The 18,289-nt window shown below is 31.2% G+C and overlaps 2 protein-coding genes across 2 annotated transcripts; one reads left to right on the top strand and one right to left on the bottom strand.

Annotated features, from left to right (window-relative positions):
- Positions 1-1,452: 1,452 nt before the first annotated feature.
- LOC25482694 (G-box-binding factor 1) lies at positions 1,453-7,705 on the bottom strand. The gene is made up of 12 exons (XM_013611285.3): positions 7,417-7,705; positions 6,425-6,520; positions 6,272-6,319; positions 6,062-6,157; positions 5,878-5,955; positions 5,450-5,622; positions 5,316-5,370; positions 5,080-5,128; positions 4,845-4,936; positions 3,698-3,775; positions 2,462-2,587; positions 1,453-1,780 (listed from the first exon to the last, which is right to left on the bottom strand). The coding sequence occupies exons 2-12, from the start codon at positions 6,485-6,487 to the stop codon at positions 1,715-1,717; spliced, it is 924 nt and encodes a 307-aa protein (XP_013466739.1). The 5' UTR covers positions 6,488-6,520; positions 7,417-7,705; the 3' UTR covers positions 1,453-1,714.
- Positions 7,706-11,046: 3,341 nt separating this feature from the next.
- LOC25482693 (deSI-like protein At4g17486) lies at positions 11,047-15,410 on the top strand. The gene is made up of 4 exons (XM_013611284.3): positions 11,047-11,279; positions 13,276-13,532; positions 14,459-14,746; positions 14,882-15,410. The coding sequence occupies exons 2-4, from the start codon at positions 13,322-13,324 to the stop codon at positions 15,124-15,126; spliced, it is 744 nt and encodes a 247-aa protein (XP_013466738.1). The 5' UTR covers positions 11,047-11,279; positions 13,276-13,321; the 3' UTR covers positions 15,127-15,410.
- The last annotated feature ends 2,879 nt before the right edge of the window (positions 15,411-18,289 follow it).

The following is an 18,289-nucleotide window of genomic DNA, read 5'->3' as shown; positions in this document are numbered from 1 at the left end:
GTACACATTTTTTATCTACTTTTCCTCGACATGCAAGAATGCAGTGAGAAATATAACTTCAGCTCAACACCATCGATAAAAAATATGTTTTCCTCAAAAAAGAAAAATAAACAATATAAGATGCCACTTGGGCAAAAGAAAAACAATAATTGAACTTAATTTAGTTGGTTCATAAGAATTTATTTTTTTAAAGGAGAAAGATGTTCCCACTTCCTTTTTCTTCCTTCATTCTATATATAGAATCAACGTTGAAAATACTTCTTCATCTTCTTATAGAATCAACATTGAAAAGATTTCTTTTGTTAACTTACTCCTTAATAATTTTCGGTGATTCAATTTAGTTTGCACCCCTTAAACTTTGAATCCCACTTGGACCACTTGAATGACCAACTATAGCATGTATTATGCGGTTAAAGCTACCATATACACTACCATTGTGTTTGGTTGAGGTGAAATAGAGAAGAGAGAAATAGGAGAGAAGTTCAAAACTTCTCTTGTTTGGTTGCAAAGAGAAAGAGGGAAGAGAGATAAAAACACACGGGACCCACAGTTATTTTTAGTTTCTCCAAAATTGAGAAGAAAGAGAGAAGTCCACTTTTTTATTTTAATTCCACTAATACCCTTGTGAAATTGTTGCAAGTTTGCAACATGGAAACATAAGTATTGTCGAACCGTGTCAACACATAGGCAAAATCTGTGTTCACTACTTAAAACCTCTTTTTTGGCAAATTGAAGAATCAAGTGATTTTCAAGAAAACAACACATCTAAAAAGAGAGGGGTTGACATTTTCAAAAAAGATTATTAAACATGCATTCAAATTCATTGTTTTGTGTATGTTTGTATTCACAATGAGTTTGAAAGAATCACTATGAACCACATGATTTTTGAATAAAACTACACTTTAAAATTTCAACAAAATAACAGAGTTAGCGTGATTTTGTCAAACATGAAGTAACTACACTTTTTGTGAAATAAAATGAAAACCAAAAACAGGATAAATTAAAATTAAAAAGGAATAATTTAACTGATTAAATTATTATTTATTATTAATTAAAATATAAATAAGATATTTTAATATATCTCTAAAACTTTTAAATTTTTAGAATCTCAATTTAATTTTACCAATAAAAGGTTATTTTTAGGCTTAAATAGGTCTTTCGTCCCTGCAAATATAAGTCATTTAAATTTTCGTCCTTGAAGTTACTAATCCTTTCAATCTGCCCCTGCAAATATTAATCATTTGACTTTTGGTCCTAATTACATCTGATTAGTAACTTCAGGGACGAAAATTCAAATGACCTATATTTGCAGGGATGAAAGACCTGTTTAAGCAAACCACCTCGCCCAATCATCACTTGCCACATGGGCACTACGTCGCTAATGACAGCTCACCTCAGCAAAAAAACCTAATTAGGACCAAAAGTCAAATGATTAATATTTGCAGGGGCAGATTGAAATGATTAGTAACTTCATAGACGAAAATTCAAATGGCCTATATTTACAGGGACGAAAGACATATTTAAGCCTTACTTTTATGTTGATTTACAAATCTAATCATTGTGTCTAGTGTGAAATATTGATTAAAAACTGAAAGCAGGGTCAAAAATTCAAATAAAAAGAATTGTACATTTCTTGAAAAGAAAAAGAAAAAATGAATTGTACACTTTGATATGCTTCCTGTCTTAAACTATTTTTTGGCTCCACCACAGAGTTTCAAGCAGGCTTAATGAGCAATAGATCTGCAATTGATTCTGGTCCATACTTCTTAACTAGCTCTTCCTGTTCTACCACCAAATCACACTCAAATTAGTAGCAATATTTGAAAATAGAGCATTGAGAACCACAATACAATACTCAGAACTAACTTCTTCATAAACCAATATCAGAAGCTTTAAATAAATAATTGTCATCTAACAAAATTAACTTGCCTACCTTCATGTTAGGTAACTTCGATAATTAATTGTACTACCTAATTAGAAAGTTTGTTACAAAGAGAGATCATAGGTTATAAATAATAGGTAGAAGAGATTAGAGAGGCCTACTTTTTTAGAAATGGGAGAGATTCAGTTATTATATAGATACTTTTCTATCAATTTATACTATTTTTTTCTGTATTCAGAATTAGTTCCTATCAGTTAATAATAATTGCCTTAAGATTTTGAGATGATATATGGTGTTAAGCACACTGTGGGTTCCTCTTTGCCAATTGACGGGATTCATCTTCAATTTTCGACTCCACCTGACCTCCTAACAGTTTTCATTTCTTCCTTTTATTAATTACGAAAGTATCACCTAGTTTTTAGTTTATTTAATTGTTTCTCATGCAAATATTAGAAAACAAGATGGCATTTTTCTAATGAAAAGCGAAAACAGAAAATATTTTCTCAACCAAAACAAGTATCTTAGTTGAATGAATGATATAAAACTGAACAAATAAAGAGGGGAGTTAAAATGATGGACCTCAATGGAATCATTTTCATTGGCAAGCTCCAGACATTCCTCAGAAAGCTTAGCTAGCGTTTGTGCTAGGACAGAATTTTCATCCTTAAGAGTGTCTATCTTATTATATAGCTCTTCACATTCTTGCTGGCAAGGCACAAATAATGAGAACATCAAATGAAATACAAAGTTCAAGAACATGATAAAGTTTTATAAATTATGTAATCCAGGAGGAAACTACAACAAATTCACAAGAGATGTAAGAAACGTCAACAAGAAGCACAAGTAAAATTTTCAACTTCCACAATAGTAATGGAAGATAATATTTGGCTGTTTGGGAAGCCAAGATCCTATGATCATACAACAACAATAACAACAAAAGTCTGCTCTTTTAGCACTAGGTGGATTCAAATTACATGGATCAATCGATGACATAAAGCCCTATCATATATAATCATAATCATGTACCTACAATCATGTTCCAAATAAAGGGAAAGGTTGTTAAGAATATAAGTCGATAAAAAAGAAACCATTAGTTTACGTTTTTTTTAAAAAATTATACTGTTAATATAAACATGTCATTGAAACTGATCATCAATGAAGGAAACTAAGACCTGATTTGTCCTTTTGATCAACTTAGCTGGCCATGTGGCATAACCAATCAAGTTAAGAACATCGTTTCTTGGATATTTTGCTATCTAGCTCTCAATAGTTGTCAGTATATCCATTACTGTCTAAAATGCAGCTTAGCTCCTAGAGTTCTGTTATGTGCTTTAATAAATAGGTGGTTTTAAAATTCCAAATAGGTACAAGTATATTGGGTAGGCACGTGATTAATTTTGTATTTGTCACTGCCATTTAAATGCATGTTTAGGACATAAGGTCATGATAAAAAGCAAAGGAAAATAGAAACAAGAAAGTGATAAAAAGTCAATTAGAAAAAATAGGACATCAACCAAACACAGCTGTTTTATGCTATCTCAATTACTTAATAAGTTAATTAGATCAGCATAACATTTAATAATTTATTAAATAAAATTAGAGTGAGGAGTTGAAAAAAAAAACTTTTTGGGACTAAACGATGAGATCCAATAATGAAAATAACCAGCATCTTTTTCTTTTTACATTTTAATCATGTGCGATTAAACCATTATCGAATTCATAGACATTTCAATATTTTCTGTAATTATGAGGATAACTATTTATAACGGAACCACAAAACCTGCTGCATTGCACCAGTCATGGTCTAGTATGTACCTGTTTCTTTATCTTTGATCTTTTAGCTGATTTCCTGTTTGACAACCTTTTTCTTTCTTTTCTTATGTCATCACCTTCCTGTCAAAAGAAATGCAGCCAAATAGGAAATGCTAGACTTTGTGCTAGATAGTTAAGAATTAAACTTAGCAACCTTAAGAAGAAATTTACTATCTGAAATGTATTCCCCGTATATATTTAGCTAAAATGCAAACTAAAACAAAAGAAATTTTTTAGACAAGTTGAAGTTGAAGTTCTTACAAGATCAGTTGCCCACGCAGGTAAACATTCTATAACTATTGCCAATTCGGCATGGCGTCGTGGATCATACAGATATTTTTATAGGACTAGGTAGATGGTGCAACTATGCTAGCCAACAAATTTAAGCATATCTAGCAAGATTCGAGATGGAAAATGAACAATTTAAATCTCTATACATACAATATGTCGATGGGGCATCTCATGACGGTAACTTTGCATAATAGCTTAAGATTTCAAGAGAATCTGGCCTTAGAGTTTTATTTTTGCGACCTCCATTTTTCTAAATCTATGTTACATCGACGCTTCAAATTGAAGGCGTGTCCGAGTGTTTGACATTTGTCAGTGACCGACACTTGTACGAAACTAACACCTATGGTTACATTCCAACACTTCTATTTTATTAAATTATTATTGGTGTCTTCATGTTTGTGTCTATGTTTTATAGTTCTAAAAAAGTTATGTTGTAACACGATGTAGTGTGGTTTTATTGGAAAAGACGAGTCCCACATTGACTGCAACAGATAGTGCTTAATAAGTGCTTATAAAGCTAGGACATTCCTTGCCTTACGAGTTTGAGTTAATTCCAATATCAAACAGCGCCTGTAACTTGTGTTTTCAATCGCAGATTACACAAAATGGCAGTTCATTCAAATTCGGCTACGCAACAATGCTACAGAGCCTCTATTTAACAACACTACCTATAACATGTGTGAATGAGATTTTCCAAGTGTGTGCATATCATAATGATTCAAAAGAGATTTTACTAGTTATCTTAGTAAAAAACTGATTATTCTTCTAGTTTAGCTAATCCACAAAAAAAAAAAAAAAAAAAAAAAAAAAAAAAAAAACTTTTCAAACATGCTACGAAAACGCATAAAAGTTACAATACCATATTTTTAAGTTGAGCATCGACATTAACAATGTCGGCATCAGATTCCTTGATGACTGTCCCCAAATTCTGAGCCAGACCAGATGAATTTTCTACAAGGAAACAAGATGCAAAACTGTTAGTCACATGAGCTGTAGTTCATGTCTTTGGAACCATTCACCTTCTGAACATTCAAATTATAGATCATAATAAAAAATGAATTTTTATCATAAGATAATCAAAAGAAAAATCTTACCATCCGCAGTAATCATGTTAGATTTATGCTTCTTAGTTAAAGGAGAATTCTGCCACAGAAAGGATGTAATTAGACTTTTTTTCGAAGAATTTAACCATACTAACAAATAATTTTAAAGCCTTAATAAACTACTCATTTCTTAAGTGTTCTAACTTCGAAACCGAAACATAACAGTGGCAGAACACGTTACATTCATCACCCACATTTTTATATAAAAAATTAAACGATCAACATACTTTGTTACTGTCATCTTGATCTCTATCTGGTGATCTCTTGCTTCCACTTGCTGCACTGTGCACACATAATTTTTTATTCAGACTTGGGAAATTACTACCAACAAGTTTAGCAGAAGAACAAGAACAAATTGTACCTCATTGAGGTTCCATCCCTGTCATTTTTGGGTGCAGAAGACTGGTTTCCAAATTCTCTTGATTCGCCAGTCATTAAACTTACAGGTTGTGAGTTTCTAGCAAATAAGTTGAAATCTTGGTTTTTTTGGCCAAAATTTCTGTGTACCATTTCTGAAAAAGCCTTTGCAGCATCCTGACCAAAATGCATAAACATTCATATATGAATATACAGACTCATACACAATTCATTATGGAAATTGTTCTAAGATGAAGAAATGTTCATTAAATCATTCCACTAGTAATTGGTAACCCCAACCCCACACCCTAAAGAAATATGAAAATTCCACTAAATATATACTAACCATAAAATGAATTCCATAGACATTATGATAGAAAAAATAAATTAATGAAGTGCAATTAATATATCTATTGAAAGGTTTAGGCTCACCTCAACAACTACGTGCGGTTTATTGGAGAGCCTCACGGGATCATGTAGAGCATCACGTTGAAGTAGTACATTGTTTGCCTGCACCAAACAACAAAAAATGTGAAAGTGAAGCAGGTGACTGGTCCCTCTATCGTAGTCTAAGAAAGAAACATGTCATACAAAGCAGTAATATGTATATCATTACCTGATTTTGCAAGATGTACTGATGATACAAGTAAGGAGCAGCTGCAAGTGGATGATTATAAAAGGGGCTTGGAGTAGACCCTGGATTGTAATAAGCCTGTTTAAAATTTAAAAGAAGATAAAACGAGTCAGTTTTTTCTCTATGTAAAAGACGAAGTTACACGACCAAGATACCATCACAAATTGGTTCAGAGTAGAAAATGTTTTACACCTGCATAGCTGTAGTCCAATGTGGTAACATAGGTTTGTTTGGAGTTTGCTGTTAGAGAGAAAAATCAAAGTAAAATAGAGCATATCAGATATAAGCAGATCACATTGCACATAAAGAAAATTAATTAAGATAGCCATAACATGATTTACTGACATCATCTTGAGGCGCCATGAAATTGTAAGGTCTGCCAAACGGAGTGGATTCTTCCTTCCTCATCAAGCTCGAGAAACTTGTGAATCCAGTAGCTTCCTGAACCAAAACAGCAAGATAATGTACAATTATGACCATAAACGTCACAGAATATTTGCCAGACTATCTGAATAGTTACATTAAAAGTTCATCAACAACTGGACCAACCATACCAGACCAGATAATGGTTTATCAGGTTCGATAGGTTCAAACTTTAAAGAAACAAAGAATTTATATATAAAAATAACAAAAGTGATCTATTTCTTTTCAATCAATACCAAATTGAAAAAATTTCCTTCAATTTAATACTGACCAGTATTTTCAATCACAATCGCGGAAAATGGTAGTTTGTTCAAATTCTGCAATGCAATAGTTATAGTGATATATTGCTGCTATTTAACTTATCGCAGAACAATAAAGATTTGTACAAGAACCGAGGAGCGAAGATAAACCTTTTCTTGCTTGATTAACAAGAAAAGGAGAGAAAAAGTGGTAATTTCTTTTTAACACTCTTATAACATCTAATGTAAAAATATTTCAGTGATTAAAACACTAAATTGTTTGAGAATTTTACTTCTCTCCTAAACTAGACTCCTACAATTACAAATCCCCCAATTTTGAAAAAAAAAATCAAAATTGAATAGACATTAAAAATAATCCTTCATCTTCCCCCAATAAAACACAGTGTAATTTAAACCGTGTATTAAATATTTCAATTACACAATCCACCATCAACAAGAAAACCTAAAAAATAGTATCATATTTTTTAAAATAAAAACGTTACACAACGAGTACAACATTGTCAAAATTTGAAGTCTTAACCCTCCGATGTTCATCTCAGATGAAAATAAAGTCGGACAAATAATTGTTTTCGATAGGATTCGAACTCGACACCTATGAATGAATCAATATTAAAGCAAATAGGAATTGAAATGAAGAAAAGGTTTGAAAATTACCAGAGAAATGAAACTGAAACGGTGAGAGAGAGAAGAGAAAGAGCGCGAAACACACGTTTGTGTAATGTAACTCTCACTCACTCCGATAAAGCCCAAACACTGTTTTATTTATCAATCTTCAAAGTTCAAACTCGCACACTTCATGCTACTTTGATTCATTACGCTTGTACCCTTCGTTGCGCTAAATCTGGGTCGTTGGATAGATTTTCATTTTGATAAAGTAGTAATATTGACGGTTGAATTTCTTCGCTGCGTGTTTATTTTGATGCATGGGATTCTGGTCTGGTGATATTATATCTTCATAAATTTGGAATGTTATTAAATTACTTTAATTCAAATCTTTTTCTTCATAAGATATTTTTTTTAAAACTTTTTTTGTGGAATTGTTTTTTATAACTTGTCCTTTTCCGGAATAAAGTATTCCATTTTAGAAAAAATTGAAATGTTTTCAATAATCTATATGACTTTTTTTTTAGGATGACTTTTAGTAACTTTTTTCTTTTATTTAAATTTTCTTACTTGATATTTTTTGTTTAATTAAATGATTTAATTTAATCTTGATTTTATATTTTGAATCAAATCAACTATAATTTGTACTCGTTGGCTTGGCAAAGTTGGTAATATATTTAATGCAAGGTCCGAGATTCAAACTCCAGCTACCAACAAAAAAATTTAACTATAATTTTTTTTACAAAAAAAAATATATATGGGTGCATTTGTTTGAACTTAAAATAAAATAAAGATGCACTATAAAATGTTAGTGTACTATAGACCAGAAAAAAAGTGTTCATGCACTATAAAATTACTATATCGTAGTGAAATTGTTTCTTCACCTTCACTATCCATCATAATAGAGCTTAAAATAAAAGCTCTTGTTAACTTGTGCCCTAAGGGCAGAAACTAAATAAAGAAATTTAACCTTGAAAATTGTGCATTCATAATCTTAAAAGTTCAAAAACTTATATTTTTAATACAATATTTATTGTTTGTTTCTATTTTAAGATCTTTATCTTGTGCCCTTAGGGCACAAGTTAACATTTCCCTAAAATAAAATAGAGATGCACTATAAAATGTTAGTGCACTATAGACCGAAAAAAAAGTGTTGATGCACTATAAAATTATATCATAGTGAAATTGTTTCTTCATCTTCACTATCCATTATAATAGAGTTGTCCTCGTTTTTTTTTTTTTGTGGTCGGTCACCTCTTTTGATTTTCATCAATTTTTTGAAAAAAATCAATCTCTTCATGAATTAATAACGGTAGGGATGCGAATGAGCTGGGCCGAGCTGGGCTTTGCTTAAATAGGCTAGGCCTAGTTGAAAAAACTAAGGTCTAAGCCTTGACCTTTTACTTGTTAAAGGCTTTATTTTAAGTCTGACCTGACCTTTTTAAAAGCCTGACCAGGCCTATTAGTCTGTCTAAAAGCCTAGTTTGTGAAGAGGGTTAGATTGTTAGAAACAATTTGCTTTTGTCACAATGCTTCACACCGTATATTTTGATGATAACAAATCAAAGGAACATCATATGATGTTTTGATGTTAACATAGGAAGGAATAATTTATCTACTATGTGTTCAAGTGTGCATGATTTTAGTGTCTCAACAATCATCAAGTATAACTAGCTAAACACAGTATTATTAGAAGAATCAAGGAATCCAAACTATCAGAAGCACACTGAACCTTTAGAGTATGAACACATGGTAAAAGACGACCAAGCTCAAGTCAAGTTAAATTAAAGATATGCAACTAATTATCTAGTCAACACAAAGTCAACAATCAGCTAAACACATTGTCTGTGCATAAGTAATCCTCTGTATGATAAGCACATATGCATGTAAAAGTCAATCGCTTGGACACGACAATTCATTGAATAACCTAAAGATAAGAAAGTCGAAATCAAGTGTATGACATGAACAATCCTCTGATTAATCCACATAGAATTCAAAGCAATCGTCGGGATACAAAGATCCTCTAAATTGATCAAGTTGAATATCAAGTCTCAAAGCTTTGTTATCTTAGGTGTAGAATGATCTTCTAAAGTACAATGATATGATTCTCTAAAAAAGCTAGGGATAAAAAAGAGATCATGTTCAAACAAATGCAAACAATCATGTAGTACATATTGTTCAATCTATCCAATGACTATTTGTACCATATTTCATACTCTGGCTCACTTTTATGTGCACGAGGTTGTGGAAGAGATGAAACGGTTGAATATATATTTTTTGAATGTGAATTTTTAGAAATATTTAGATCCACGTTCTAAATTGGCCTGATATATATATCTTTGTGTTATTCTTTGTTATTCTTCAAAACATGATCTGCAATTTTTCACTGTGAAATTTATGGTAGACATTAGATGATTATCAATTTTTATCAATTTTGCTTTTTAAAAAACTATATATTTATTATTTGAGTTACGCTAACATGTATTTTAAAGAATATATTAAAGATTCTATAAATAATGAGTATTTATTAAAAAAAATTAATTATTAAAATTTTAAAATATAAATTGACACTTTGTGAGAAAACATGACTACTCCCTCCGTTTCAAATATAAGCAAAATTTACTTTTTAGGTTCACTCATTTAATGATGTATGTGGTCCATATTATGAACCACATACATCCTTAAAATGAATGAATTTAAAAAGTGAATTTTGCTTATATTTTAAAACGGAGGGAGTAAATGACTTTAATTTGACGTGCAGGGAGAATGTTTCTTTCATTTTTGTAATCAATCAATAATTTGTGGACATTTGTCTGGTTAGTTAGGAAACCCGTAAAATAAACATAATGATACATTATGCATCACAAAGCTGCAATAATTTCTCACCTAAGAGACCAAAAGCTGCTAAGCCAGCTCGTATTAATGAGCATTAAGTAATAATGTAAGGAGAATAGTTTTGGAAAGATGCTCAAATCAAAATTGTTTAAGGACCAGTAACTAAGTGATTAACATAAATTGAATGAAGGTCTTATTAATTTAAATCAATAAAGAAAATGTGTTGAAAAATTTGTGATAGAATGTTACCAACATTATTCTTTATTGATATAAATGTATAATGGACGATGATAATCCTTTTTCTTGACTACTTACTTCAACGATGATAGTAAATTATCTATTTTTATGGATTTTTATTATGTTTTTTTTATTAGAAGAATCCTATTTAAAACAGTTCAAACACTAAATATGAATAGTTCTGATAATTAAAATTTAAACAATGATTTATCATGTTGTAAGAGTCTAACTAGTTAGATCCAATTTTTGTTAATATATATTTTTAATTTGAGTATAAAAAAAATCAACATTACAATAAAAATATAACCTAGTGTTTAAAAAAAAAAACTAGTATTTTTTTTTTTGCTAATAAGGAACAAACACACAGTATTTGAAAAAAGAAAAAGAAACAAAATTCAATAAAGAGAAAGAGAGAGAATAATCCATCCATTCAAAGCAAAATGCAATGATGACAGTCAATGTCAAAGTGTCAAGTCCAGACAGAATTTCTTTCACAGTTATTTTAATTTATTTCACTTTTTGAGTTGCAAAACTTTGTCCATTATTATTATTTTTCACTTTTCAAATTTTCTCATTTTCCAAAAATAATGGTTTATTTATGATTATGATTTGCTCATTAAGCATAAAAAAAGACATAGTAGTTTGTGTCTGCTTTCTTAACTATAACTAGTTAACAACACAACACAACCAGCTTGCACTTCAGAAAACAAAACAATGTGTGAGTTTCAGTCACACACATTGTTCCATTCTCTTCTTTTTCTCTCTTTCAAAAACCAACTATGACCAATAATAATAATTCATTCATATTTTGTTGGTGTTATTCTTCACTTCACTCTTAAAAGGTTTGTTTGTCTTTCTGTTTTTGTTGTTCTTCTTTTATTTGTCTTGCATGGTTTTACCTTTTGGTTTTAATTTTTATTTTATTTTAAGTTGGTTTTTGTTGTTGCATGTTTTATGTATTTTCTTTTTCTAATTGTTGTTTTGCTTGTATAAGATCAGCTACTCCATTGTTTGTTAATGTTATTTATTTTTGTGTTAATTTTGTTAATTTGTTTACTAATCTGATCTATTACCTTTGATAATGTTTTATTAATTTTTTTCTTCTATCAGTTTCATGTCATGAAGTTGAGCTCAGATTTGAGTTAGATCTTGAAATATGTTTATTAAATCACTCTTAATGCTTCAACTGTAAATTTGATTGGTTTTTATTTTTGTCTTGGTAGTTGGAATTTGGAACTTCTCATGTTGCTAATTCATTTCTTTAGTAATTAGATTTAGATTTTTTAAATGAGGAAAATTTGGACATTTTATTACTGTGAAATCTGGGAGGCATAATGATGTAAGATTATAGTTAATTTTGTTTCAATTTGTATAACATGGTAATTGTTTTTTATACCAATTTAGTTTCTTACCTTATGACATGTTGAAGTTGAACTTTTTGCTTCTTGTTTGTTTGTATTCTATGATGTCAAGATTCAAGATGTGGCATCCATGCTCTTACTAAATGCATAATTTTTGTGGTTGTTATTATTGGTACCCAAAAAGGTATATCACATATGTAAGTCCAAATATAGAATTATTGGTTTAAGTTCATAGTCTACTATACATAATTTTTGTTGTTATTATTGGTATCCAAGAAAGCTTGTATGTGTCCAAATATTATAGCTGGAGTATTGATAAAACCCTGAGTGAGGACCTATAGCTTCTGTTTAAGACATGTGAGCGAAAATTTATTAACAGTGAAGCTTGATATTGAAATTTTCTCACTGATGTGATAGTAAGAGCATGGATGCCACATCTTGAATCTTAACGAGGGATCAATTATTTAAGTTCTGTTAGTTAACCGGCTAGTGGGGATAGGACAAGTGACTTATAGACTGGTTTAACAGGCTATAACAAAATCCGTCCAGTTTTCCATGTCTAATTACTGAAGAAGGCTATCATATCGTGCCTAATCAGCAATCCCGGCCTTTACCTCAAATGTTATCAGAAATGCACAAGTTGGAGGTGCAACCGGAGGAGTGAGATGTTGGTCAAGTGGAATCAATTACCAACACATGGAGATATAAGATTGGCTTAGTGGTTGAGATTGGGGAGATGAGAGACGGAGTGCCTTGGAGGTCGAGAGTTCGACCTTCATCCTCAGGATAATGCTAAAATTACTAACATTTGTAATTCAAAAGAAATACCAGCATGTGAAAACATAGAAAAAAGCCGATGTTGAGTAAATTACTAACCTTCGAGTGAAATAAGTTAATGACCAAATGTTGAGTAAAATGTAGAAGGGAGTACTCTGAACTTTTACCTGTGTTTGATTAAATGATGGTAAAACGAGAAAAAAGCCGATGCTACGATCAAATTTTCTATATCTTAGTCTGATTCGAAAGGAAAATCAGCAATTCATTCAAAAGAGTATTGCATTTTTTGCCTTCCAAAATTGAAGCAAGCTTTACATTAAAAAGTCATAGTCATTCATGAACATTTCATAACTACTCTATTGCATCTAAAGTGTTGACTAGTGTTGAATGGAAGGCATGTGATGTGTATTTATGCAATTACTATTGGAGTAAATATGAGATCTATAGTAAAAATGTCATTTGGTTTCATATCACGATTCACGATGCATAAAATTCGGTAATGATATTAACTAGACAAAACTATAAGGCTGAAGAGATATCCTTTCTTTCATAGTTAATTTGTTCAAAAAGGAAGAAGTTTTGGCCATTATTTATATATGTTATCGTAACACATAATTATTATGTGCTTCCTTTTGATGTTTTGTCAGTTATATGGTATGTGTACAAATGATTATATCTTTTTCTCTTAATTTATATGCAGGTAGGAAATAGATATCGAGTGCTTCCTGGATTCGGTGATTCATAAAATGAAATCAGGATTCAAAAATGGATGGCCCTCTATCGTTCGTCTTCGTCTCAAAGACAAATCCGTGACACCCTTTTGCATATTCTCTAAAGTGAAATCAGCTGGAAACATACCCGGAAATACTCCTGTCTATCTCAATGTGTATGATTTGACCACAGTTAATGGCTATATGTATTGGGCTGGTGTTGGTATTTTCCATACTGGAGTTGAAGGTCAGTTCACTTCACAGTTAAGCGCGTATAGTAAAGGCCAAACTGTTTTCATATAAGCTATAAGTTGTTTTCATAAGCTATCTTTTAGTGCTTACGGAAATAAGCTGAAAACAGCTTATGGACATGGCGTTAGCTGTTTTTATAGGCTCTCCCCAACATATTATGTTACTGTTTCCAAGCTACCAACTTCCCTTTCCATGAACTTACATTATTTGGTTTATGGTATTGTTTGATCGTTTAATTACAACATCTGATCTAAATACTCAACTCCACTTGTGGGATAAGGCTTAGTTGTTTTTGTATGTTCATGTAACTCATATTTCAAATTTGGCTCTATTTGTATAAACAACTGAAGTGCTTATAGCACGAGCGCTTGTGTGTATACAATTTCTATAACAAAAGATAACCTAAAGTCAAACCGTTTCATACAAGGTATAGGTTGTTTTCATAAGCTATCTTGGAGAACTTATGGAAATAAGCTGAAAACAACTTATTGACTTGTCATAAGCTATATACGTAAGCTCTCCCAAACAGTCACACAAGTGCTTATATCAGTATATAAGCTCAAATAAGTCAATTCAAACAGACTTTTTATTAGCTTACCTAACCTCTAATTATCATGGACTAAGAAATAACCTTTAATCCTGGCTTATAAAAAAAAGACCTTTAATCCCGCATACTAATTTAAGATCATTTAGTGAGAATGCAGCCTTACTTTCAAGGTCTAGATTAGATGAATGTTTGATCACATTCATAGGAAAAGGTGTCAACTGATATATCTTTAAAACTTAGAGAAAGGGATATCTATTCATGTGCATGTTACTTATATCTGGTGTAACTAAGTTCTCCTTTTCTTAATATGGTGAAAGTTAGTATTATTTTTGGACTTTGGAATATTTTCTAAGATGAAGTTACTATGCTGACAGTTTATGGAGTAGAATATGCATTTGGAGCCCATGACTATCCATCAAGTGGTGTATTTGAAGTTGAACCTAGGCAGTGTCCTGGATTCAAGTTCCGGAAGTCTATATTCATGGGAACTACTAACTTAGATCCATTCCAGATTCGAGAGTTCATGGAGAACCAGTCTGCAAAATACAATGGTGATAGTTATCACTTGATTGTGAAGAATTGCAACCATTTCTGTGAAGATATTTGTTACAAGCTAACAGGGAATTCAATACCGAAATGGGTCAATCGTCTTGCAAGAATAGGTATATATATATATATGACATGTTTTCAAATATAAGATACACTCTTTCGCGTTTAGATACTTTTTTCGAATTCTGTTTTAGAGAATTTCAAATACCACCTTGACTAAGAATTTGAAATTATTGTCTTCATTGTAGGTTCCTGTTGCAATTGCATACTCCCTGAAGCCCTTAAAACTTCCACTGTTCAGCATGATCCCGATTTTCAAGGCTGTGATAGTGAAAAAAAGAGGCTTCGAACCGCTTTCAGTTGTCTGTCATCAATCTCAATGCCGCAAATGGAAGTATCAATGCCTTCATTGTTTCTGCACTCTCACTATAAAGGTTGCTTACCACCGTGGCAGTTAAAGAAATCTAAAAAAGGCTCACTAAAGGCAAAATGAGAAGACTACTTTGGTTATCATTAACTCTTGTCTCTTGTAGAGTATCCATTGTTTTTTCTGGTAACTGAATGCTGGAAAAGAAATTATTGTTTTCAGTCATCCATGCTCTTCCGTAAGAGCGAAATTTTCTGTCCATATTTATTTTGATTATCCAAGATGTTTCTATTTTTTGTCCCTTCTTTTTGTTGTCTAGTTTCTGCTTTGTAATCTTCTGAATTTCTGTAAGATATACTGTTGTCTCAGCTAAATTTTTCATGGCTGGAGAAATTTTTTCATGTGCTAAACTGCTCTAAAGACTATCTCAGTTAAGGCCATTCTGATATGAATTTAGAAAGTACAAAATAAACAGGTTATATGTCTCAGCATGAGAAGCCAGGATTTTCTTTCTAATTATTCAGATAGGAGCATGTCAAACAAACACAAAATTGGTAAGAGACCACACTCTATGGAAAAGAAATTGATACCAATAATAATTTGTGTGAGTGTTGTGTGCTATGAAGCACTGACACACGAACACTACTAGACATGTCGCTGACACATTGATACCAATAATAATCAGTTAAAATGGAATAATCGAATGTAATCACAATCGAACATTTGACATGCTTTTAGTATGAAGTGTCGGTGCTATCACTATTTAAGAGGAAAGAACACTAATTATGTTTATTTAATTGATGATTTGATAATTGACATGTGATTGGTTTCTATGTTTTGTCACGCTGATTGTACATTGGTCTATATATATATATATATATATATATATATATATATATATATATATATATATATTTCAGACCAAACAAATTGCACGTAGGCCATGAATTGTAAGTGTAGCAGGAACATTTTCTACTATATTATGTAGGCACCACTGACCAATAATTGTAAGCGAATTTCCAAAATTTAAAAATTATACAAGTATACAAAAACTCAATTATTTAAAATATAAATGCAGTAATTTTTCTTAATTTTACATTCAGATTTTTTAATATTACACATGGTTAATCATCTGTCACCAAGAGATAACCATGTATTAAAGAAAATATTCACCACCAATGAGCAAGATTTAAGAGTATGAGTCTGCCAATTTCCCTTGTTTCCTTTAGTAGCTCAAGGACATTAAAAAATTGAGCTCATTATTATGTAAGCAAATATAGATGATTTTTACTCCAATTTGGCTGATGAATTTGAACAGAGAAAAATGAGCAAAATAAGAATTGATATTAGAAAAAACACACACAAAAAAAATGATTATGGTCCATTTGGATCCTAATCAATCCCTTGCCAACTCAGTTTGGAACATTACATCCAAACTCAAAGTGTAGGTATAGAACATTTTTTCTTCTAGAGACATATTGTATCTTAAAATTCAAAATTCTACGTATTCACTTATTCGTATCGCACTCACACTCCTACTACGTTTTGAGATTTCATAACTTGTCTCTCTCTCTCTCTGAAATCAAAAGATAACAGTTCTCACATTTTTATAACTTGTTTTTTTTTCTTCTTTTTTACTTGTTTTTAATTTTTTCAAACAAGTACTATCACTTGATTGTTTCCGATAGGTGTCTGGAACTTGTTTATGTGGTCATTCGAGGTGAAGTTTGAGGTTTGAACTTGTTCGTTTTCGGAACTTGACTCTGACTTCCACAATTGTATGGGGGTTTAATTGATTTTTGGTGTTGCCTTTGGTTTTGATGGTTAGTTTTTATTGATGTTGATGGTGGCCATCAGTTGGGTGGTGTTTATATTGATGTTTGTTTGATGTACGATGTGTATGAGTTTTCTTTTGGATGTTTTGTCTGTGCACGACACCCTTTACTCTGTTGTTTCCGTCTTGCCGGTCTCGGCTCATCTTGTTCATGAACTTATTATTAACAAATTTGGCGTTTAAAAAAATTACTACTATCATTCAAAATGTACAAATATAGTAGTGAGTAAGAGCACCCGCATCTATGTCATAAAGAAAAACACAATAAACATAGTCAAAATATATAAACATAGTGATTGTTGAAGTTGAAACCGTGGTCAAGCAAAGCTACAAAATATTAATCAAATATCCATCTCTCGTTGAAAGAGTTGTCACACGTAGACTCAAACTTGCAAAGCTACCCAATGTTTATGTTCTAACCAGTCCCAAACATCTATTGTTCTAAAAAGATAGATCCCTAATTAATTGCGTTATTAATGATATTGTTTATTTTAAGTGGGAAATATCCATCAAAATAGATCTAGTAATAATTTTTGGAAAAAATAAAAAAGATTCCTTATATATCCTTTTCATGTTGAAACTTGTCAAACAAAAATGAAAAAAACATTCCCTTTTTGTTCTCAAAAGTCCTAAAGTGGAAGCATGTGCTACCTACTTTGAGCTTAATCTATTCATCCAAGTCCAACCAACAATCCTTTTTCCTTTTTTTTGTTAGTTGTTACTAATCAATGCTTTGCGCGTTAAGCTCTAATGCACTTTCACAAAATTGATTTATTTTTCTCAAACGAGCTTATAAACTATAAGCTAACTTAGTTTTTTTTTTTTTTCCAAACAGACCCTTAACTTATTTTAGTCTAAAAAATTGCACTAGTATTCAAAGCATAAAAAAAAAACTCCTTTACTTTAATATTTAAATAGGAATAACAATGGGTACCCAATAGGTAGGTACTATAGTGCCCGTCCCTATACCCGCATTTATAAAAAATACCCGTACCCGTGTCCGTATCCTCATGGGCAACAACTTTAGTCCCATACCCGCACTTTAACTATGAAAAAACAAAAAAAACATCACAAATGAAATAAAACTACGATCCCAATTTTTTAAAATTAACTCATAAAATAATATGAATCGTGGTATTTAGTCAAATAGAAAATATCCAAAATATCCTTAAAAAATTATACACCAACATGATGGAGTTGTTATTGTATTAAGCAGTTGTTTGGTTTAAGTTTAGATTTAGGCTTAAATAGCTAAATAAATTAATTAATTATACATAAAAAATAAATAAATAATTTATGATATTATATAAATATGTATATGCGGGGTTGCGAGTCTGGGCAGTATAGTACCCTTACTTGTGCTCATATCCATAAAAACGGGATTTTACCCTACCTATTATGGATATTTTTTACGGGTACCCATTGGGTCTAGGTCCAATTGCCATCCCTATATTT

The sequence above is a fragment of the Medicago truncatula genome, chromosome 1 (assembly GCF_003473485.1).
Source record: "Medicago truncatula cultivar Jemalong A17 chromosome 1, MtrunA17r5.0-ANR, whole genome shotgun sequence".
Taxonomy (NCBI): Eukaryota; Viridiplantae; Streptophyta; class Magnoliopsida; order Fabales; family Fabaceae; genus Medicago; species Medicago truncatula.
This window is presented reverse-complemented; position numbering and strand designations above follow the sequence as displayed.